The 22936-nt window shown below is 45.7% G+C and overlaps 1 protein-coding gene across 17 annotated transcripts in view; it reads left to right on the top strand.

Moving 5' to 3' along the window:
* Kiaa1217 (KIAA1217 ortholog) overlaps positions 1–22936 on the top strand; it is a 789856-nt gene that overhangs the window by 620700 nt on the left and 146220 nt on the right. For 10 of the 17 annotated variants that reach the window (XM_085699015.2, XM_085699014.2, XM_087896327.1 and 7 more), the window contains one exon: positions 11745–11825. The exons of the other annotated variants lie outside the window; for them this stretch is intronic. In XM_085699015.2, coding sequence (XP_085555141.2) covers positions 11745–11825 — 81 coding nt within the window. The remainder of the gene's footprint in view (positions 1–11744; positions 11826–22936) is intronic. 17 annotated transcript variants of the gene reach the window in all.

Here is a 22936-nt window from a genome sequence, read left to right as displayed (position 1 = left end):
AATGTTTTTTCAATGTCTTTTGATCGCTCTGCACAGTAGCCCACACATCGCTGGTAAGAGACGAGGCTACTTAGAGACGAGGTTTGCAACCTTGTGCTCTTCGTATTTGCAAGCAATTAGCAAAGTATGTTTAGAGTTGAGCTGTTATAGAGGCTCATTCCACTGCGATGCCCTGTAATTAGGAGGATAAGCTCTCAACTTCTTCAAGAATCCAGTCTTCTGATTGAAAAGGTTTGAGTCCAGTGACTGGAGTTCACATAGCAAGCAGAATACACTAATTCCACGCTGTGATTTCAATGTCAAACTTTATAGTTGTTTTATTGTTGTTTCATGCTCAGATTATCATCCTAAAATATAGTGTTGAAAACGATTTGTAGACTGGAAAGCTAGCTCAGTTGGTAGAGTACTTGCTAGGCGACTATGAAAACATTAGTGTCAGCCAGCTGGCCGGTGGTAGCACACACTTTAATCCTAGCACTTGGGATAGGGGGCTGGGGCAGAGAAAGACAGATCTCTGTGAGTTCAAGGCCAGCCTGGTCTACAAAGTGAGTTCTAGGACAGACTCCAAAGCTACAGAGAAACCCCATCTCGAAAAATACAAGACAAAACAAAACATGAATTCCATCTCCAGAACTCATATTTTAAAAAGCAGGGCAAGGTAGTGCCCATTTGGAATCCCAGAACTGGGGAGATAGAATTAGACTCATCTTAGACATCCCTAGGGCTTGATGGCTAGCCAGTCTAGCCAGAGTAATGATCTGGAGGCCAATGAGAGACCCTGCCTCAAAGAGAACTGTGAGGCTCTTGAAGAATGATTCTTTAGATTGACTTTCTGTCCCAACTCCCACACCACCACACGCGAGAATCCATATGAACACAATACACACATACACACACATGCACACACAAGTACACTCACCTACCCACACATGTACACACCCAAACATTCAGAAAATAGCTTGTGGGCTACAGATGTAGTTCAGTGTAGACCACCTGCCTACCATGTACAGAGCCCTGCCTTCCATGCAAAATGATAATAGCAGTTTATAACTCTGGCCTCAGTTGTGTGGTGTTTATAACAGTAATGGTGCTTAGTTGTCCGAACTAGAAGTTTGCAGCCAGCCCACCTGCTGGTAGAAGAAACTGTCGCTCTTACTAGATTGCTATTAGCAGGGATATGGAACTCTCTAGAATCACAGTTTTAGAGGAAGGCGTTTTTTCCTCCCCCAGATTTAATAGATTTCACAGAGCAACTTTTCTGCAGAATAATTTAGGTGCTCTAAAGTTTAATAAGCCAGAATATAGAAAGGTAGGCTGAGTCCAGCATGGAGTTCTCTAGGTTTCAGGATATGCAGGCTGGCAAAGGTGAGCAGGCTGGTGGGGCTGAGTCTATGAAACACGGGATCAGGGGAGCAGTCACATGGGCAGGTGATATCAGGGCCTCTGACACCAAGCCTCGAGGCTAGTGTCTCAACTGGGGATGTGGCTGCCAGCATCTATCACTATGATTGTCATTGGTTTGTCATCTTGATAAAGTTTAGCTTCTCTAATAAGTAGACTACATGACTTAAATGATAGAAATAAATCTTTTTCATTGTCTTAGAAAGTAAAATAAACCAAGGCCAAAGTGTCAGCACCTTGTAGAATTACAGGGACTTTCTTCTTCCTGTGTCCATGAGCATCAAGGGTTGTTCTCTCCCGTTGTCTTTATTAGGGCACTAACCCCATCATAAAAACTCGGTCCATATAAACTAGTCACTTTGAAAGGTCCTGCCTTCAAATACCATCACATTGGAGACCATTGGTTCAACCCAGGAATTTAAGAAACATTTAGACAATGAGTATTAACTCAGGAACTGGGGCCAGGTACAATGGTGATCTGTGGGGCTGTAGAGACATCTTCACAGTCATCTGTAACATGACGGCCGACTTGTTGGGGTTTCTGTCCTGCCCAGTACCCCACAACCGACAAGTCCCAAAGAAAATCACACAGTGATCTCCATAAGTTATAAAACTGATTGGCCCATTAGCTCAGTCTTCTTATGAACTAATTCTTACATCTTACAGTAACCCATAATTCTTGTCTGTTAGTCATGTGGCTCAGTACCTTTTCCAGAGGGGCAGGTTACATCTTGTTTCTCTGTGGTCTGGGCAGGAATGGAGGAATGGGCTTCCTCCTTCCTAGCCTTCTCCTGTTCTCATTGCCCCGCCTCTGCTTCCTGTCTGGTTGACCTGCCTATACTTCCTGCCTGGCCAATCAACGTTTTATTAAAATACATGACTGACAGAATACAGATAATTCTCCCGCAGTCATCCTCTCAGGAACTCTTTCTGTGCGTGTCTGAAGTGCCCTCTGCAGAGCCCCACTAGCATCCCACATAAGAGCTTTACAGAAAAGAGGTTTCATACAGTTGATGTCCCTTGTGGCCCTTGTTGACCCCGTGAAGACAGGGCAGTGGTTTTCTTTACCAGTTTACAAAGTGAGCCCCAGTGCTTTAATGGCTGTAGTATAAAGACCATTGTTGGATGGAATAACTTGTTCAAAGTGAGAAGCTAATGAATGCTGAGCCTAGGCTGAGGACTCACGTCCTGTGCTCAGGCTTGTCTTAGATTATTACCGTGATAAAACACCATGACCGACAGCGGCATGGGAAGGAAAGGGTTCTTCTTACAACTTTCTGGTCGCACTTCACCATGGAGGTAAATGAAGGCAGGAACTGGTGCAGAAGTTGAAGAAATGCTGCTTACTGCATTTCCTCATGGCTTGCTCAGCTGGCTTTCCTGTACAACCCAGGACTTCTGCCCAGGAACGACATAATCCACTGTGAGCTGGGTTCCTCCACATCAATCACCAATCAAGACACTACCCCACAGACCTGCCTACAGGCCAGTCTTCTGGAGGCATTTTCCCAGTTAAGACTCCCTCTTCCCAGGTATGTCTAGGTTAGTGTTGAGTTGGCCAAGCCAACCAGCCTAAGAGTCTTCCTGGATACAGGGCATGGAGCTTTGCAGAGAATAGATCCAACTCAGGCCTTCTCCTCTGAGGATGACTTTGTGTTGTGGGATTCCTGGAACACCCGGGAACTCCCATTTTGGGAGGCGACTAATAATGCAAAGCTAAAATTCTCTTAAAGATTTCATCTATCTCTTCATCTGAATACATCTCTGGAGCCAGAACCAAGCTTGCGTCACAGGAAGCCCAGGTTTCTGATCCTTAGCCTCGTGGTCTATGGACTGCTGTGCCCTTACCTGTCCCTCAGTCCCTTGTGTACAACTGCCAGCCAATGAGAGTTTGCACAGCAGACCCCAGGTGAAGCTCAGCTTTCCTGCTTGTACCTGTGCCTGAGGTCCTAACATTTCCATATAACCTGCTGAGGATCTGTGAAACTCTGGAGTTTAGACCTGTTTTCCAAGAGAAGAAAAGAGAAATCAGAATCCAGGTATTAGCCCACCTCTCCTCCCTATTAAAAGGCCACCTTAAGCAGGCCTCTACTGTGAGAGGCCATTCCTGAAGCAAAGCCTTCTGGGATGATGGCCCCAGCTGGTGCGAGCCCTTGTCATCCCGGCTACAATGCTTACATCCTCAGAAATAGCAGCTATTGAACCAAAGCTGGAATGTATTCCAAAGCCTTTGAAATAATGAAAGGGGTTTGGAAGCTCTTCCCACTTCCTGCCCTCTTCAGGGGCTCTGAGTCTTTTTATTTAAGTTTCATGTTCTGTGGGAGGAGGTTTTGGTGAAAATTGAAAGGAGCCCTGCCAAGCAAAAATTCCATCACGTGGAATTTCCCTCCTTTTGAGAAGGTACAAGAGCACCCAAGACAGTGAAAGACTGGCTGGCTGGCAGAGGCGGGGAAGAGATAGATCAGAGCGCTCTTGGAGTATTGATGGTGAGGTTCATGTAGTGTTGGGCTGGGTTCAGGTCTCTGGATCTTGTAGGCCTGCTCAGGCTGTGGGAACTGTTGCCCAGGACACACATCTAAAGTTCTAGGTAGCCTATTATCAAGAAGTAGGCCTCTAAATCAAGTGAGTCACATGTCTTGGGGTTTTATTGCTGTGAAGAGACACCATAACCACAACTGTTATAAAGGAAAACATGTCACCGGGGCTGGCTTTCAGCTCAGAGATTTAATCTATTAGCCCACCCACTAGTGACACAGATCTCCCAGCAAAGTCACACCTACTCCAGCAGTCACACCTCCAAATAGTGTCACTCTCTATGAACATATGGGGCCTTTGGGTTTTGTTGTTTGTTTGCTTGTTTGTTGTTGTTTTGTTTGGAGACAGGGTTTCTCTGCAGCAGTCCTCGTTGTCCTGGAGCTAGCTTTGTAGACCAGGCTGGCTTCGAACTCACAGAGATCCACCTGTCTCTAGGAGTGCTGGGATTAAAGGTGTGCGCCACTAGCCACTATCACGGTGTGGGGGGGGGTATTCAAACCACAAGTTCTAAGGCCTCTGCTTTGTGATGCTCACAGTGTAGAGAATGGGAAGTTGGGGAGGAGACGGGAAGCAAGCACACAGATGCATTTATTATATCACTAGTCATCTCTGTGTCACTGTAACGAAATGTCCCAGACAAGCTACTCTATGCAGAGAAAAGATTGAATTTGTTCAGTTTGGAGGGTCAAGGGAAGGGTGCCTGTATCAGCTGAGTGCTGGAGTAGGTCTCCTAGCAGGTGATGGGAGCCTGCCTTGACAGAAGTAGTCACATCTTAAAGTCTGCCCACAGACAGAAAGAGCCAAGCCAAAAACAGGCCTCTTCATGAGAGAACCGCCCAGGTGTCCCATGAGAACGCCCTTCCAGAGATCTCCCTTTTGGAAGCACCTTCCTAATGTCACACTGATCCCTCAGGCCGTGCTACCTCCCACTGGTTTCACCGTCCCCCATGGAACCATCCTAATGACCAGGTTTTCAATCACAATGGATCCTCCACTGACCATCCACACCCAACCATCTTAATGACCAGGTTTTCAATCACAATGGATTCTCCACTGACCGTCCACACCCAAACCACAGCTTCTATGTGTGATAGGTAATGTTTGAGCTGGACACCAGTGGCGAGAGACTACAACCGTGTGAGGCATTCCTTTGGGTATGGTTCTAGGAATATCTGTCTCCTTCGCAGAAATGACCTGAGCAGACGTCTCCCAGACATGGTATACACTGGCAGGAACATTTCCACCTCTGCCTGCTTCTCTTTCCCCGCTGTGAGTGGGGAGTGGGGGAACTTAGGGAAGAATCCCTCTGTTGGTGCACCAGTTGATCCTAACACTGTCTTTCCTTGGCTTGGGAATCTTGGCTGTTTCAGTTCTGTCCTAAATATAGTCTGATTCTTCTAGGTTGAGAGAGTGGATATTGGGAATCAGAATGGGAAGTGAGTGGCAGGTGAACAGTACAGATACTGAGCCACTTCTATAGCACTGCCTGCCCATCAGAACAGTGTCCATTTGTGTGTGTGTGTGTGTGTGTGTGTGTGTGTGTGTGTCCCCTGTGTGTGTGTCTGAGTGTTGGACATCACAAAAACTGGCTTGGCTCTAGCCTACGTTCTGTGTATTTACTTTGTGGTACAAAAACTTTCCCCCCTCCAACCTACAGCAATTAATAGAAATCCTTGTATTACCCTTCAGACCCACTGCATGGGAAGCCAGCGATGTGTTATAAACTAAGGCGTTGTTTTAGGATGTTTCCCTAGGACAACACAACACACACACAAACACACACCTGCACCTCCTCTAAAGGAAACGCATGCAGACCAAAGTCACAGCTGAACCAAAGTCCAGCCTGGTGAATCCCTGAGTTTGTATTGGGGTTACTGAGAGGGATGGGGGAGGGGCTACTGACAGGAACAGGGATGACTTAAAAATTGTATCCAAGAAAGTCCTCCCTGGCACGGATGAGGACGCAGGATAGCTGCAGCCCTGGGGCTCTCTGCCCAACGTGTAGACAGCAGGTCAGGTCCAAGAGCTCTCAGAGACGCTTGTGCCTCTAAAGCTCAGGAGGGGCCTTCCAGAATCTTCCAGGCTCCAGCTTTGCCAGAGTGTGACCTTTTATTTACCCCATGAGTCTCCAGTGCCTCCTCTTTCAGTTCAGAGGAGACTGCCATGCAGCTGGTGTATATGGGATTCATTTGTTTTGAAAACAGCCAAACGGGCTCCCTACTTTGACTCCTGGTTCAGAGGTCCCCGCCACTTCCTACTGCGGGCATTCTCGTGCTTCTACTGAGTCTCACGTGCTGTGCTCTGGGGTTTACATAAGTGGTGTGATCTCATATCATATAACACACTGTAACATGAATGCATCCCTGTGTCTTCTGGTGAGAAAACTGCACATGAAAGACACCCTATGTAGTGTGCACAGTACTTAAACTTCGTGCTGGAGCCGAGGCCTGAGCATTTGCTCCTGCCACTTTCTGAAGACATTGGTTGCAGTCCACCCCATGGTCACTGTAGGATTGCTTCACTCTTAGATTCCTCGGGAAAGGAGAAATTCTCAGGACAGCAGCTTCTAAGGACTTCTGCTCTATGCCCTTCTTCATTTTGTTGGAAGCTGCCCCACCCCCACTTGCCCTTTAGAGATAAACAACAATTTTGATGTCGATTATAAACATTAGCCTGACTTATTGAATGTCATGGAGAAAATAATTTTGTTCCACTCTCATGTTTTAAACATTTAAGGTGATTTTATTATATGATTGGACTCTTCCATGGAGTAATTTTTTTTTAACATCAAAGAACCTGAATTGGCTTTGATGACCCATTCAGTACTGATGGTCTGTGTGTCTTTGGGGTAGACTAATTTCTAAGTTGATTTCCCCAGCATCTGCTTGTGTTATGTTTTTTAGTTTGCGTCACGGTGACAAAGCCGGGTCATCCTTGGCAGTTCTGCTAAACGGATTAGACTCGTAGTCATCCTCGCTCGGTGCAGTCACAGCTGAGTGCAGTGTCCCCACGGATTGGTCAGACACAGCCAGAGTGGGGATGAGCAAGAGACTCTGAAGCTTATTGGAAAGGACAAAGTTGGATGCAGAGCCACCAGTGGGGACGGTGCCCTGTTTCCTCCAGTGTTCCGGGTGTCAGCTGTGTCCTTCCATCAGGCTGGGTCCTGCTGCGCTTGCCAAGCTCAGGGCACCCCCTCGTGGTGGAATGGTCCATGTTCAACGAGAGAAGCCGGCAGGCCGCTTAGCAGTCGTGCAAGGGCTGCACAGTCAGCTGTGTTCTTCCTGTTTTCCCCACCTTCAAAACTCCCAAACACATGAACCCTCATATTCTCTACCTATTAAAGGAGAATATTTCTATTCTCTTTTCTATTAATATCATATTCAATGCTAAGGAATTTTGGGGGTTAGAAACAAATCAGAAAAACAAGCACAATAATTTGAGGCCAGTCTCGTGGAATTTTAAAAAAATCTTTTCTAATCACAGGAGTAATTGTGTAATCTCAAAAGAATAAAGTTAAGGATTAGTATAGTCCTACAACCCACAGGATATCCCTGTTAAGATTTAGTGTGCCCTCTGCTCTCCTTTAATAGGCATAGAGATTCAGAACTGAAAGGAGTTGTCTTTTTTCTGGCACGGTTTTTTTCTACTCAATTATATGTGCAGACTTCTTGTTTTGTCTAGAGACACAGCTTTGCTGTGTAGACTAAGCTTCCTCGAACCTGTGATCCTCCTGCCTCAGCCTCAGAGTGCTGGGCTCACGGGTGTGTGTTGCCATGCCCAGCTGTGTGTGAGCGCCTCTGTTGGTGTCTGTTTTCCTTGGCCCGAGCATGAGTACACCTCCATGTTCACAGGACACTGGACAGACTCTCTTAGGTTACGGTTAATTCCTTACAGTTTACCACTGTAAACAGGCATGCTGGATCTTAAGACTTTCATGTTCATCGTCTGTCATTAAATCATGTGTCAACAGCATAATTTGAATTGTCTATTTTGATTGTGTGGGTATGAGTATTTCACCTGCGTAAATCTGTCACCACAAGTCTGCGTGACTGGTGTGGCTAGCAGATAGTGTGATACCCTGGAACTGGAGGTCCTGGCAGCTGTTGCCATGGAAACGTCGGAAGAGCAATTAGTCCTCTAACTGCTGAGCCAACTCTCCAGCCCGTTGGCAATACATTTTTTAAAGATTTGTTTTTTATTTCATATTCATACATTTGTGTGTGTGGCTGCCATTTGTATGTGATTACTCACAGAGATCAGGGAGGGCATGAGGTAGCCTGGAGCTGGGGTCACAGGAGGGAAGACTGAGCGTGGAGTCTTGTATGCCTCAGCCTCTTCTAACCCTTCCGGTACCCACCACTGTTTGCAGGTGAGGAAGGTTAAGTTGGGAGAAAATTGAGCAGCTGTTCTGTGTCTTCAAAGCCAGGGAGACATGTAGGAAGGTGGTGAAAACAGTGTTTTCCATTCTTTGAAAGTTAAACTAATTGGGAAGTAGTAGTAAAAATTTCCATTGTAAATTCAAGAACAAGTATGTGAGCCACAGAGAGGGGAAGAGAGAACCTGATTCTGCGGTCTATGCTTGGGAAGGTAGATGCCTCCACGAGGCCCTGGCCGCTGGACCGTCTCTGTGAGGGTAAAGGGGACGGTGTTCATGGAGCACTCATCGCAGCCGGCAGCCGGGTCTTCCCTGGGTCGTAACAGGTTTTTTATTTTTTATGCATACATTTTTTTATTGAACCACAGTTTGCTAGGTGGCCCCCAAGTCATATAACAGAAAATCTTTAACTTCTGAAGAAAATCAAGAACTTAACCTTTAAGTTAAACGTTAACCTTTGAGTTCTAACGTCTGCCATTTCTCACTGCTACCCCTAGACACCCGTGTGTTGCTTCTGCTGCAGGCACACTGTAAGGTACTTAGACTTGTTATTGAAAACTCAGAGATGGGGAGCGCTAAAGAAGAAGATTCCATATCAGCCATCGCTTGTGCTGGGGGAAGCACCCTGTTTTGTTCATTTCTGGAAAAAGAACTCAGGAATCTGAATCCTTCAGTACAACAGAAACACCTATTGACTGTTTTTGTGCTTTCATTCTGATAGTTGTTCACTTTTTTGTTAGTAGTGCTTGAAAAAGAATTATACTCCTGGTTAATTTTACAGCGTCATTGTTTTGCCAGTCCAGTTATTTCCTTGAAGTGTTGAGTGGGTCTTTGATAAGGAGGAAGTGTAATCAAACTAGCTTCTTTGGAGGGCACCAAGTTGGCTCAGCGGGCCAGGGTGTTTGCCACAGAGCGCGATGGCTTGAGTTTTAGTTCAGGAACTTTAATAGTGTCTGTGTTTTTTTGGCTCTGCTCACTCCTCAAAGCCAAGCTAAGAATGAACGAAGCCGGAGAGTGAGGTCGGCTCCAGAATGTGGAGCCCCCACTGCACAAAAACATGCACACACACACGCACACACACACACACCCCACCAGCCTCACGATGACGCTTATCTTGCCAGCTTCTTTGTTGACATCACTTGCCCCCAATTATTTCTTTCATTGCTGTAGGTCCTCCTGATGTTGGGGGCTCCTTGGCCCTGGGTCTCCCTCCCATTGCAGGCTGAAGTCTCCTGTCTACTGCAGGCTGTCGCTCCCTGTCACCTTGGATCAGAAAGTGTGATTTTGTGGAGCCTTTTGCCTCTGTCTAACTTCAGAAGCTCTTCAGATCTGCCCTCCTATTTCCGTCTCACACGTTTATTTACCTCGCCCCTCTAGGGCTTTATGATTTGTGGCCTGCCTCAAGGTGTTTCTTGCCTAGTTGATGAAGCCTGTAAACTCTGCAGCGGAGATTCAGGGAGCCTACAGCACAGCAACCTTCTTAGTTCTGGGAAGAATATATTCACTGGAAAGGGGCTTTTATGAAGTCAGACTAGCAGGTAGTTCTTCAAATGGTGTCGCTATTTGTTCCTTGTGAAGGTCCTAAAGTGTTCTTTTACGGGTTGTAACCCCTCAGAGCATTCTGGGTACAATATTTTAGCACGGTTATTATCAGGAGATTTGTCTCAGCTTTTCAGCATAACCTTTATATTCTAAGGCTCTTTTTCTTCTTATGACCTATAGCTAATGTGTGTGGTCCTAAGTAACATAGAAGCACTCAGACATAAATGCATATAGTCATACACATATTGTATGTATAGAGGTAACTTGGATCATATATATTGTGTGAACTTATTACAATGTTCTGTGTTTAGTTTTGTTTTTTCTTTTGTTTTTTTTGTTTCTCTGTATATCCCTGACTGTCCCGGAACTCTCTTTGTAGACCAGGCTGGCTTCCAGAAATCTGGCTGTCTCCGTCTCGCAAGTGCTAGGATTAAAGGCGTGTGCTACCTCCTGGCTGTGTGTAATCAGCACACTCAATCTTAACCAAAGTGAATTTTTAAGAAGCTATTTGGGGCTGGAGAGATGACTCAGAGGTTAAGAGCACTGACTGCTCTTTCAGAGGTCCTGAGTTCAAACATTCCCAGCAACCACATGATGGCTCACAGCCATCTATAATGAGATCTGGTGCCCTCTTCTGGCCTGCAGGCATACATGGAGGCTGAACATTGTGTACATAAATAAATAAATTTAAAAAAAAGAAGCTATTTATTTCTCTGATTTTTGAGACAAGGTTTTTTGTATAGCTCAGCCTAGCTTTGAACACATGATCCTCCTGCCTCAGATTTGCATATGCTGGGATTATAGGCATTTGTCACCACACCAGATTACAATTGATTTTTAGAAGCCCTGTATGTGGGTAGTCTGCATGGATATATCGAATTCATGACCAGTTCTAAACACCAAGAGAACACGTCATTGGCTGACATGAAGTATAAAAAGTGATCATTCTTGTGTTAGGAATACGCAGATTTCTTGTTTCAAAACACACAAATTATGGTACAAAATCATTTATAAAGATTTGTTTTCTTTTCTTGCGTGTGTGCGCACGTGCGTGTGCACTCATGGGTTGAGGGCAGGTGCACGTGCGAATGCAGGTACCCATGGAGTCCAGAAGACGACACTGAAGCTGACTGGCTAGCGTTGCAGGAGGCTGTGATCTGTACTGGGAATTGAACTCAGGACCTCTGCGAGAGTAACACTCACTGTTACTGCTGAGTTAGCCCTCCAGTCCCTCTAGTTCAGGTGTTTAAAAAAATGAAGGAGTCCAAAAGTAGATCGGTAATATCAAAGAGAATTAAATGCTGGCACACAAAGCCCTGCTTGAGGGCCCCTGGGTTCAAGTATTAGCATTCTGGTTCTGGATTAGATGCTGATCATCTATTCCTGCCTACATCCATAGCTGCTGTAGCATCCTGGGTGGCAGGGTACAGACAGAGGACACTGCACACAGAACTTTGTTAGAAAGACGCCCTAGAGGCTATGGACCCAGGGGCCAGTGCTAATCTTCATGGTAGCTTCCATGCTGCCCACTAGCCTGCACTCTGACTCAGCAAGGTGTCCCATTGGTTAGGCAGGCTCTGTCAAGTCCTCCATACCCCATGACTGTGGGTCAGTGTGACACATTCTCAGGTAGCATGAGGTGGAGTCAATCACACCTGTGTCAGGATATCTGAGGAGACCTCTGGTAGTTAGGACTTGCTTTCAGCATTGTTTTGACAAATACATGGCTGGATTTGCCACTTCTTTCCCTTGGGAGGGATGACTTTGCTCCACTATTATTATTATTATTATTAACTATTATTATTAGGAAGCGTATGAAGGATTCGCTGGTCTCTTTGGGCAGCCTACCCCTCTTCCCCTGTTTCATTGTTTCTCTTTCTCCTGGTCACAGGCTTTGCAGTGTATGCTGGCGTCTCTGCAGGCAGAACTTGACATTCAAAGGTACTTGATGAAAATCGAGTCGTCCCAGCGAGTTAGTACTCTTCCTTTCCTTTCTCTGCACTGAGCTGCCCCTCATTTGTGCCATTTCCACGCATCAGCTTGTGATGCCCTGATTGCTGTGACCGACTAAACCAGATTGCCTGTATTTTCCCGTTGGCCCCAAGCACTGATCCACAACTACCATGACCAAGTGCTTGCAGCATTGGGAGCCATGCGCATTGTTTGCAGTGCTAGGAACGGGTATCATTAGAATGAGCATTAACTGCATGCTTGCCTCAAAATAATGTATTTTCCATAAATTGGTTTGTGGGCTTGTAGAATGAGTGGTAATGCAGAAGGCTGAAGTCTTTGCATGGTTGTTGAATGATGATCTTCCCCAATGAGACCCCTTACAAACAAGTCAGAGTCCTCTTGGAAGTAAACCAGAGTCTTCCCCTACTCTAAAGTTCTGGATTCACATGACTGACTTGAATCAGATTGAGTACCTCAGTAATGGGTCCGGGTCACTTGACTGGCCCATGTTTCCATAGAGCAATGATGGGAACACGGGTGCTGTTCTAGAACTTCCTGAGTCCATGTTCTGGGATTCCCCGTTTTGCAAATGAGGAAATCGAGGCACAGAGAGATTACATAACTTGTGTGAGGCCACCTGCTGGTTAGCGGCAAGGCTGCGGTTTGCCTCCAGGCTGTCTAGCCCCAGCAATCAGTCGTGACTTATTACTGTTTGCCTTTAAACTTCAAGGCCCTCCACTCCAGACTGTCTTAGTTTGGATTGTTCAGGCTCCCAGAGATGGGAACATCCCCAGTCATTTGGCTCAGTGTGGGGTAGCGGTGCCAACTGAAGCTGTGCCACATAGCCACCCACATCCTTTCTGTCCCCCAAACAAACATGGGATTATTTATTTCCTCATTGTCTCCTGAATGTGCACACATCAGAACCACAGCCCTCTGCTGTGAGGCCCCAAATGCAAAGGTTCAGGAAGCAGGCTGTCTAACTGTCTGCCTGGCTCCTTCTTGGTCAGTGTCAAGATAGAGCTGACCTTTTCACCTTCCCTTTTTAGATAATGGCTCCTTTGATCTTCTGTTTGGAACAACAAGCTCAAATTAGGATGTTCCAGCTCCAATGGATAGACTTAAAAACTAAATTTGGGAGCGGCCAGGACTCGTGGCACAACCCTTTAATCCCAACACTCTAGGGGCAGAGGCAGGTAGATTTCTGTGAGTTTGGGGCCAGCCAGGTCTTGGAGCTACTCAGTAAGACCCTGTCCTTAAAAAGTTGAATTTGGGCTTCACAGCTGACCAAAGAGCACCACTGCCATATCCCGCAGTTGCCCAGTTCTGACAGGTGTTTATCCTTAATTTCGTCCCATGAGTTCTTAACTGTTTTTATATTTCCATAATGAATTTTATAATTCATGCAAAAGAGAGGCCTCTTCCACTTCCTGGCATGTGCGCTGCACAGAGACGAAGCGCAGAGGGGAAGGATGGTATGGCGAGCTCCTCCCTGCCGCTCACACACCGCCCTGAGCTGTGTTTCAGATTTTCAGGACTTAGATTTAATACTGTAGTGTGGGATTTTTTTTTTCTCCCATCATAAACAGTACAGACTCTGGAACCCCATTCCACTCTTTTTTGGGAAAGAGGGTAGTGGGGATGGGAGCCCAGGATCCTACTAATTCTGTACAGTGTCCGTTTTTCTTTCTGTTTATCTTATGTTGAAAAGAAAGAAAGCCTCTTTTCGGCTTTTCTCTCTCTCTCTCTCTGTCTCTCAGTCTGTCTCTGTCTCTCTCTCTGTCTCTCTCTCTGTCTCTCTCTCTGTTTTTTGTTTGTTTGTTTGATTTCAGATAGGGTCTTATTCCGTGCCTTGACTGACCTGGAACCTACTTTGTAGAGTCAGTGAGTCTCAGACTCAAAGAGATCCATCTACTTGTCTCTGCTTCTTCCCTCCACCCCACCCCTGTGCCCCGGCCCCGCCCCATGGCTAGGATTAAAGATGTCTGCTACCACCTCTAACTTTTTTCTTTCTTCTGAGTTTATCAACAAGTCATTGCATTCTAGATAAGATCCAATTGCAGCAGTGAGTTTGGGAAATTCCCCAATGGAGTGGCAAGAGGATTAGGGTTGAACATGGAAGGCAGTTGTCTCATCTTCAGTGACCAGCTCAGGTCCTCTGTGACGTGAAGTTTTGTTTGGAAATCGGAAGTAGCCATTCTCCAGTCTAGCAGCATGGGCACAGTGAGCCATTGGTGTGTCCTTCAAATCACTGTGGGATCCCATGAGCTATGAACCACCCCTCAGGGTAGGAAGCTGAGCTGAGCCACCCCGAAACTGTGAGCACAGTACAGGGAAAGGATAGCTCAATGCTTTGTGGGGTTCGTAGTCCACAAATGCTGTCCTGTGGGTTCTAAAACACTTTGCTTATCCTAACATCAGGTAAATATTCTGGTTATCTTAATTGTTTACTTTGTGTGGTCTGGGGAATGGAACCCAAGGCCATATCCACGCTACGCAAAAAAATACTTCCCACTGGGACAGACCCCTGGTAACTCCTCTAGTGGAGTCGCTTAACTGAGAATTGATGCTCAGAAAGGGTTCTCGAGTTTCACTAGTATAGCATTGCCGGAATTAGTCTGTGCTCCACAAAACAGTGTGAGCAAAACACAAGGCTTTCATATTCCTCATCTTGTCTTTTGCCTGGTTCTCCAAACCCTGCTATTTAATAACATAACGGAGCTAGGAACAAACGAACAAAAGGAACAGGGTCCTAGAAAGGTAGTTGAAACTCCCAGAAAGTGACTTTAGTGATTGTCTGTTTCTGTTTGTTTATTTTTTAAAAGATATTTTTTGTTTGGGGTAGTTTCGTTTTTGCTTTAAGTGAAACTCACTGCAGTGCAGCTGAGCATGTGGTGGTCAAGGTGGTGGTGGTAGGGGTGGGAGAGTCTGAGGCGGGTTTCAGTGTGGGTGGCTATGCTAAGTTTATAAGGAACAGCAAAGTTCTTCCTGGGATTTTTGGAGAGGGTCTGGCCACAAGTGCTAATGGCTTGGTGGCTTCCAACAACTCCCTGAGGCCATGTCCACTGTGGGGCTGTTCGGAGCAGGTAAGAGTTCCCAGGACACTATCAATGTCTATGCCTTTACTGCAGCTGGACCATTGCTACTAGGGGGAAAAGCCTGGTTGGCTCCACAATAATACAATTCATCTTTAGGAATTGCAAGCCTGGCCTCAGCCTCACACCCTCCCCTAGGCAGCAGGGTGGGAGGTGGGGGTGTCTAAAGATGCCTTTGCTAGGAAGCTTCTAAGGTGAATCTCAAAGGCTGCGTGCTGGCCCCTTGCTTTTCATCCCTGCAGTAACAGCAATCCCCCACAGACACCTTTTATCTCAGGGCCTTTTAAAGCACATTCCTGTCCCGGAATTCCTGTGGCACCTGCTGCTGTGTTCCAGCCACAGTCAGTGAGGACCTTGGAGCCTGGTGGCTTGTTCAAGCCCTAGCTTGTTTGTTATGCGTAAGTGGCTTGTTTCCTTCCAAGGGAGGAGGGGGAGGATACAGTAATTGATTACAGGCAGCCTGCAATAACAGAAGCCTCACCAAAGGAGGAAGCAGAGTCACTAATGTCCACTCTGTGATTGGCTGGAAATCGAGTCCAGCTGCTCCCTTCCTAACATGTTGTATTTTACAAAGTTCTTATATGACAAGGAAATACCCGACCCATGCTTCAGGAGGCAAAAGAATTTTTCTTGTTTTAAAATCTAAAAGAAAGGGGCTGGAGAGATGGCTCAGAGGTTAAGAGCACTGCCTGCTCTTCCAAAGGTCCTGAGTTCAATTCCCAGCAACCACATGGTGGCTCACAACCATCTGTAATGGGATCTGGTGCGCTCTTCTGGCCTGCAGGCATACACACAGACAGAATATTGTATACATAATAAATAAATAAATAAACAATTAAAAAAAATCTAAAAGAAACAGTGTTGTTTCCCTTCTTCCTAAAACAGACAAGGTTGGATATCATAGCAAGCAGATAGCATGGTTCACCTGGTCTTTTATTTTGTATCTGAAATAAAAGGGGAAAGGCAGCAGTACTGAACAGCGGTCTGAACTGGTGAGATCCAGATGTGGAACTTGCTGATGACCTCACTTCCCAGCGTGGTGGATGGTTGATGCTTAGTGAGGATGGAGCAAGCTGGGCCTTTCGGGCTTTGAGTAGCTCTGACCTCAGGGTGCAAACAGAAGGGCAGTGGCAGGTTGACATCTAGTCCTGGCAGCGAGATAGCCATCTGGCATTCTATCCAGGTGAGGGGTCTGTGTTGGTTCCGGTCTGCAGTGCAGTCAATTTGAACAGCAACCAAGGAAGCTCTGAACCACTTAAAGGAAAAACAAAACAAACAAATACCAGAATCACAGCAGCTGTACACAACAAAGGGTTTTATAGTCCAGAGACTACTTAAAAAAAATAAATAAAAGCATTGCTAAAATTCCGATTTACCTGGAGTCTCTTTAGAGGCTCAGTTAAGGCAGCGACATCAGAACTACAGCCTTGGAAGTCTGTCTTGTTGGCTGTGGCTCCTCTCTCCTGGCTGTATCTAGTTTGGAGTTGAAAAACCATTGCTGTTCTGGTTCCTGCCAAGTTTGCATGCCATGAAAATCAGAATGTATTTCTCTTCCTGTGTTTTCCCTCATGCATCATGCCCTCATTAAAGGACAAGCCCTCAGTTTGAAATCCAGCTGTAGAGCAGCCAGGGAAGCGGGAAGTGGGTATGAGCAGGACCCCGATGGTCACCAGTCCTTCTGGATGCCCAGTGCCTGAGGAAAGTCTCTCCTTTCCCCCATTACACACCTAGTAACTGTCTTGCTTGTTCGTTATTCCTCTGATGTATGAACACAATTGTTCTGATTTGGAGAAATGGAGAGCGCATGTTACCCTTAATGCCAACACTGGAAGAAAACCAATGTTAATGTTTAGGTATGTGACTTTTATTTCCTACACTGTACGAGAAATGTTCCCTGTAAACACCTCTGTTATCCTCAGGATTCCAGACTGAACACATTGGAGTTTGGTAATCAACTTGTAAATTGTTCCTAGACTCACTGATTCGGTTAAAGATGGAATGTGTACACATCTGTACCCACAATTCCACATTTTTCTTCCTTTTAACAACAACAAAAAACTTTTTAAAATGGCAACTACTTCGTGTGTGTGTGTGTGTGTGTGTGTACAAGCACATGTTGATACATGTATGAAGGTCAGAGGACTACTTGCAGAAGTCCCTTTCCCTCGTGAGTAACTGAGGGTTGGATTCAGGTCATCATAAGTAGCAATCAGTACCTTCACCTACTAAGGCAGTGGTTCTCACTGTGGGTGGCGACCCCTTTAGTGGTCAAATATCAGATATCCCTCATATCAGATATTTACATTACGATTCATAGCAGTAACAAAATTACAGTTATGAAGTAGCAACAAAAATAATTTTAAGATTGGGCGTCACCACGACATGAGGAACTATATTAAAGGGTTGCAATATCAGGAAGGCTGAACCACCGCACTAAGCCGTCTTGTGGGCTCCACATTTTTCTTAATCTTTCCAAATCAAGCTAATCTTGGCTTGGCTTCCACCTATTGAGAAACATTCTCGTGATATTCAGGGGAAACATTGTGCCCTTGGTTGGTATCATAAAGAAATCTTGGAAGCCCAGTTAGTCAGTTAAAGCTGGATGAGGGTTCTGTACCATGTGATTGCAGACAGCTACAAGGGACACATTTGTTAAGTTTCCAGACTGAGCGCCTGAGCACACCACACACCCGTCTTCCAGTCAGAAGTCTTTTTTGCAAATACAAGCGAGGTCTCCCCAATTTAAAGAAACACATCAGTGTCACCATCAGTGACTCCTGACTGTCATTCTCTCATTGTTCCTAAAAGGTCACGCATTCCCCTTTTCAAACCCTGTTAGTAACTTCCATGTCCCCCAGACTCGTTGTCACACCTCTCAGAAGATGAAACTAGCGTAAAAGGGGCGCCCTGTGGAGATCACGTTGTGGCCTGGTATTCTTTGCAGGCCTGTCAACCCTGCTGCAGGAGGCAGGCGGCTCAACACATTTAGAAATGACAGTGCCATAGTGTACTGTCAAAAGATTGCACACTTCTGTTTAAAGGACAGGGGCATATGCTGGAGCTGTCCTTGTCATCTGCTTCCTGGCTTCTGTAGGCGGGAACTCGCACGCACGGCCAGAGCAGAACGTCCCACCCATGCTCAAGGCCATAGACAACTTGTTGCACACCCAGATGTCTGTGGTGGCTCTGGCCAGACTGTCTAAGGGCAGTGAGCCGTTGGCACTCCAGCTCACACATCCCCCTGATCCGACAATGAAATTGTGCACACGAGAGGGGAGACTTGAAAGAGAAGATGCTGTTGTACTTTGCTCTACCGCTGAATGGTCGGACTTCACTCCAGACCAAACATGGATGTTTTCACAGGTGAAACACATGAATAATGTCTGGGCACTCTGGGTGGAAGAAGGGGGGAAAGTATCGATATACTAGCCTTGAAGAAACAGGGTATGGGCAGAGTTTATCAGGGAAAATTCATCAAAATAAATCGTGGAAAGAAAACCATTAACCTTTGTCCAAACAAAAGAATGGAAATGTTGATTTTCCAAGCTCAAGTAAAGGTAGTTGAAGAATGTCCGGAAAGTTAAAAAGTTGGCATCAAATAAGGGCTTGAACTTAAATTCCCGTCTTTCGATGGGGCCTGGGAGTTCTGCATTGCTGAGACCTGTCATGTGTTCTCACTCCCAGTATGAAACACCCAGGAAGACAACAGGCACTCCATCTTGAGTGGGTTTCTGCCTTGTTCTTGATTTACAGTGCTTATGTCTCTTTAGTGTCTGTGCCTGTCTTTTATCATGGAAACAAAAGTTGGTTTATTAGCCTCCACCTCTGTTTCTCTGAGTCTTTAGAGCTGAGACCATCTGACATTTTCAAGATTGTTCTAGAACCCCACTTCTTCCTTGCATTTATATTACAGTTCTCACATCCACTGCCATGTTCATTGTGTTTCCCACCTTGGCCGTCATCACAGTGATGGTGCTGAGGAATCCATGTGCTCCAGGCTTTGGTTATTCTGGTCTGGCTGCTCTCAAAGGGCACCTAGTTCTGGGTCCCAGAACTCAACTGAGAGTGGCGGGTACCTGACCCAGAGGCAAAGACCTCAGTGGATGCTGCCACCAGTGTGGATGTCTGTTAGGACAGACGCCCTGGAAGTCTGGTGTGCTTCACAGAGCTCCATGTCTTCCTTCCCATCTCCAGTTAGACACTCAAAGACTTAATGAGAAGAAAGGAATGAGAATGAGAGGCAGCTGACCATACTGTGGACCCTGGAAAGGACTCTAAGCTAACACAGAGCCTTGGAAAGGCCGTCCCTAGTAACTGAACTTTCCTCAAAGATGAAGTATTGCTAGAGCAAGGATGAGAGAGAAAAACTAAAGTTCATGCTTGATCCATTACGTGATAATCTCTGACTTTGTTCCCAGCAACTAGATGGTTCTCTTCAGTATAAGCGAGAATTTTGACTAGCATGAGTTGAAAGTTTCTCAAGTGTCGTGATTCAAAAAAAAAGAAGGCAATTAACCAGGGCCAGGAATGAGTCATTCCGAATCCATTCGCATTGTGTTTCTGAGTTCTCTGTGACAAATTGGGCATCCATTAGGATGAAGGAAAAGTTCATTAAGGCAGTGTTGATTTTTCTTTTCAAAACAGACTGTGATCTGAATACTTTGGCTAACCAGACATTCCACTGTTCCTGACAATTAGCATGTTAAATAAAGCTTATTTTTCTGGACCTCAGCATTTCAGTTTAGAGTTTAAAAGGTCTGAAAATAAGAATGAAAAAACATTGATGATTATATCTTTGATATCCTTTCCTCTTTGACTACAGTGTTCAAATGCAACAGCATCACACACATGTGCATGTGCTCTCTCTCTCTCTGTCTCTCTCTCTCTCTCTCTCTCTCTCTCACACACACACACACACACACATTAAGCGCACACACTAAGCACAAATCTGATATCCTAGTAAAGCATGCTGCTGGTGGCAGATGTTGCAAGTGCATTCATGCTGACAGCAGGCAGGCACAGCAGTCTCTTGGGTTAGTGCAGTGCCAGAAAGGAGATCTTTGCATGGCATAGTAACATGTTTGTATGGAGCAGGTACTGTGGAGTCAACAGTGTATAGGATGTCTCAGTAAGCTAATTTTTCCTCCTGGGTGATATCACTCTCCTTTGTGGTATATATACCTTAGAGTTATGACTATTTCTTTTTTCTTTTTTGGCCAGAAAAGGGATTTTAAATAGCAACACATGAGCCAACTGTTGCCCAATGAAAGTTATATGTTGACCAGTTCTTGGTAGAAGGTGATCTGGATCTAGCATCTCTGGAGTCCTGGTTAATTAACTCAACAATAAGATTCAGATCTGTAAACCTACATACTGAGTTTGGGTTCTTTAAGTTGCTAGCAGTTCAGTGTGCATGGCTTAGGTACTGTTTCCTCAGTGGCAAGCACTGTTATGAAGCTACAGTAATGATTAAAAAAGATTACCAGGTACGAGCCATCTGGTCCAGGGCTGCTGGAATCTGCAATGTTAGTTCTTTCCCCTCCTGCTTCCCTGTCATTAGGAAGAGAAGATGCCTGGAAATTTAGTCTAAGATGAAAACATGGGAGAGAGCCATATGGATCCCCTTACACCATCACTGCTCAGTGAGATCAAGTTCTCTTTAGGGAAGAGAACTCTTTAGAAAGGGTGAGTGGGTTGGGTGACTTGGCTGCACAGACCACCCTGTTCTCATTTGTGTTTGTAAGGTTGAGGCACTTGGTGAACTGGGGAGCGATGTGGGAGTCCCCTCTTTGTGCTGTGATTACCATTAATGAATAAGAAAAGCTGCAGTGGCCTGTTGATAGAGCAGAACTTAGGCAGGCGGGGAAGACTGGACTGAATGCTGGGAGAAAGCAGGGCGGAGATAGGGGGCGCTATGGAGCCGCTGCCAGAGATAGATGTGCTGGAACTTTGCTGGTAGGCCATGACCATGTGGTGTTACACAGATTAATAGAAATAGGTTAAATTAAGATGTAAGAATTAACCAATAAGGGGGCTGGAGAGATGGCTCAGGGGTTAAGAGCATTGCCTGCTCTTCCAAAGGTCCTGAGTTCAATTCCCAGCAACCACATGGTGGCTCACAACCATCTGTAATGGGGTCTGGTGCCCTCTTCTGGCCTGCAGGCATATACATAGACAGAATATTGTATACATAATAAATAAATAAATATTTAAAAAAAAGAATTAACCAATAAAGAAGCTAGAGCTAATGGGCCAACAGTGATTTAAATAATATAGTTCCTGTGTGGTTATTTTGGTTCTGGGTGGCTGGGATAAACAAGCGGCTGCCCCCTGAAACAATTGGCGCCCAACGTTGCCAACTAAATCCACTAAAAAACATGAGAGGGCTTGAAAAGGAATTCTAGATAACAAAATATAGAGTTTAACACAGCTTCTTGCTGTTTGCTGGTAGCACGCAGCAGCTCCTTTAAGAGAAGTCTTACTGAAATGGAAATGCAGGGAGTTTTTTTTGTCCTGGGTCACCATGGAACTACAAGGGAAATCTATGGTTAGGGACACTTGACTCAAGGGATCCAGAGATTGTTCCATCATTTCCTGCTCCTTCTCCAGCTGGGCCTAACTCTCAGTTCTACCACAGAGGCTGCAGAGCACATGCTGGCCACCCAGGGTTCAGAAAAGGCTGCATCTTAAGCAAAATGAAGCCAAAATCTGAAATCTTGTGAGTCGCCAGCTTCCCTTTTATGGCATATTAAAACATACACACACACACACATACACACACACACACAACCAAGTGAGTTGACACCTTTAATTTGCCATTAAAGGTGCATTTGGGAGGAAGAGGCAGGCGGGTCTCTGTGAGTTTGAGGCCAGACTTGTCTATAAAGCAAGTTGCAAGACAATCAGGATTGTTATCCAGATAAACCCTTCTTAAAAAGCCAACCAACCAAATACACACACACACACACACTGAGGACATGTACATGTTTGTGAATGTTTGCATGAGTTTGTGTGCATGTGGAGGCCAGAGGTTAACATCAGGTATTTTCTTCAGTGGCTGTCTACGTTGGTTTTTCTTGAGATAGGGTCTCTCATTGAACCTAAAGCTTGCCAGCTAGTTGGTAAGGCAAGCCACCAGGATCTCCCTGTCTCTACCTCTCCAGCACTAAGATGAAAGGTGTGCGCCATGGTGCAGCTTTTGCATGAACTCTGGGAAACTGGACTCAGGTCCAAGTGTTTGTGCAGTGAGCACGATCCGCCTGAACCATCTCCCGCGCCCTGTTCCTTTCCGACAGTTAAAATGATATGGGAGGGATGGGGCATGAGTTTGTTTTGTTTAGTTCTGGGGTTTAAACTATGTTTAAATGTTGCGTGCTACCCTGAGCCATAGGACAGGTTCTCTTTTGACTTGTTTTCATTGCCTCGGACTTTGCAAACCTAAGCAGCATCCCTCTGTATTCTCACCTCCTCTAGCTGCTCGATGCTGTTAGTTGGTCTCCATTGAGAAAGTGGCTGTTTCTCATGTCTGGGTAGCACAGCAGCCTGGATGGGGAGGGGTGTGGGGGTGACTACTAGAATTGGTGTTGGACAATGCTCATTTGCTAATGAGGCATAGACTCTTCTGGAAACAGTGAAAGAACAAAATTGGAGCTCAGGGCCAAACTAGTTGCAAGCCTCCCACTCCCACTGGTGACTGGAAGCAGAAAGCCCCAGGGCTGCTTGCTTGTGCCATGGGCCTGAGCCTCTCATCTGTGACCCCACCACAAGGCTGTGTTGTCTTCTCTTTGTGCCTTCTGCATCACTTTCCTGGTCTGTTCCATACCCACAGGGTAAGTTCTCTGACCCAGGGTGGCTTCTGAGGAAAAGAATTTGATCGGTTTCATCATGTCTAGGTGGCTATTGATTGATCCAGTTGGGAGAGAGCTCATAGCAACCCAGCACCTGCCATACTCAAGCTCTACTTTCCCCATCAGCCTTTGGTTTGTATTTTTTAATATTGCAGAATTGAGGATAAATCCCGGAGTCTACTAATCTG

This window comes from Myodes glareolus, chromosome 14, assembly GCF_982192425.1.
Source record: "Myodes glareolus chromosome 14, mMyoGla1.1, whole genome shotgun sequence".
NCBI lineage: Eukaryota > Metazoa > Chordata > Mammalia > Rodentia > Cricetidae > Myodes > Myodes glareolus.
The sequence above is the reverse complement of the archived record's forward strand: the minus strand, read 5'-3'. Positions and strand labels throughout refer to the sequence as shown.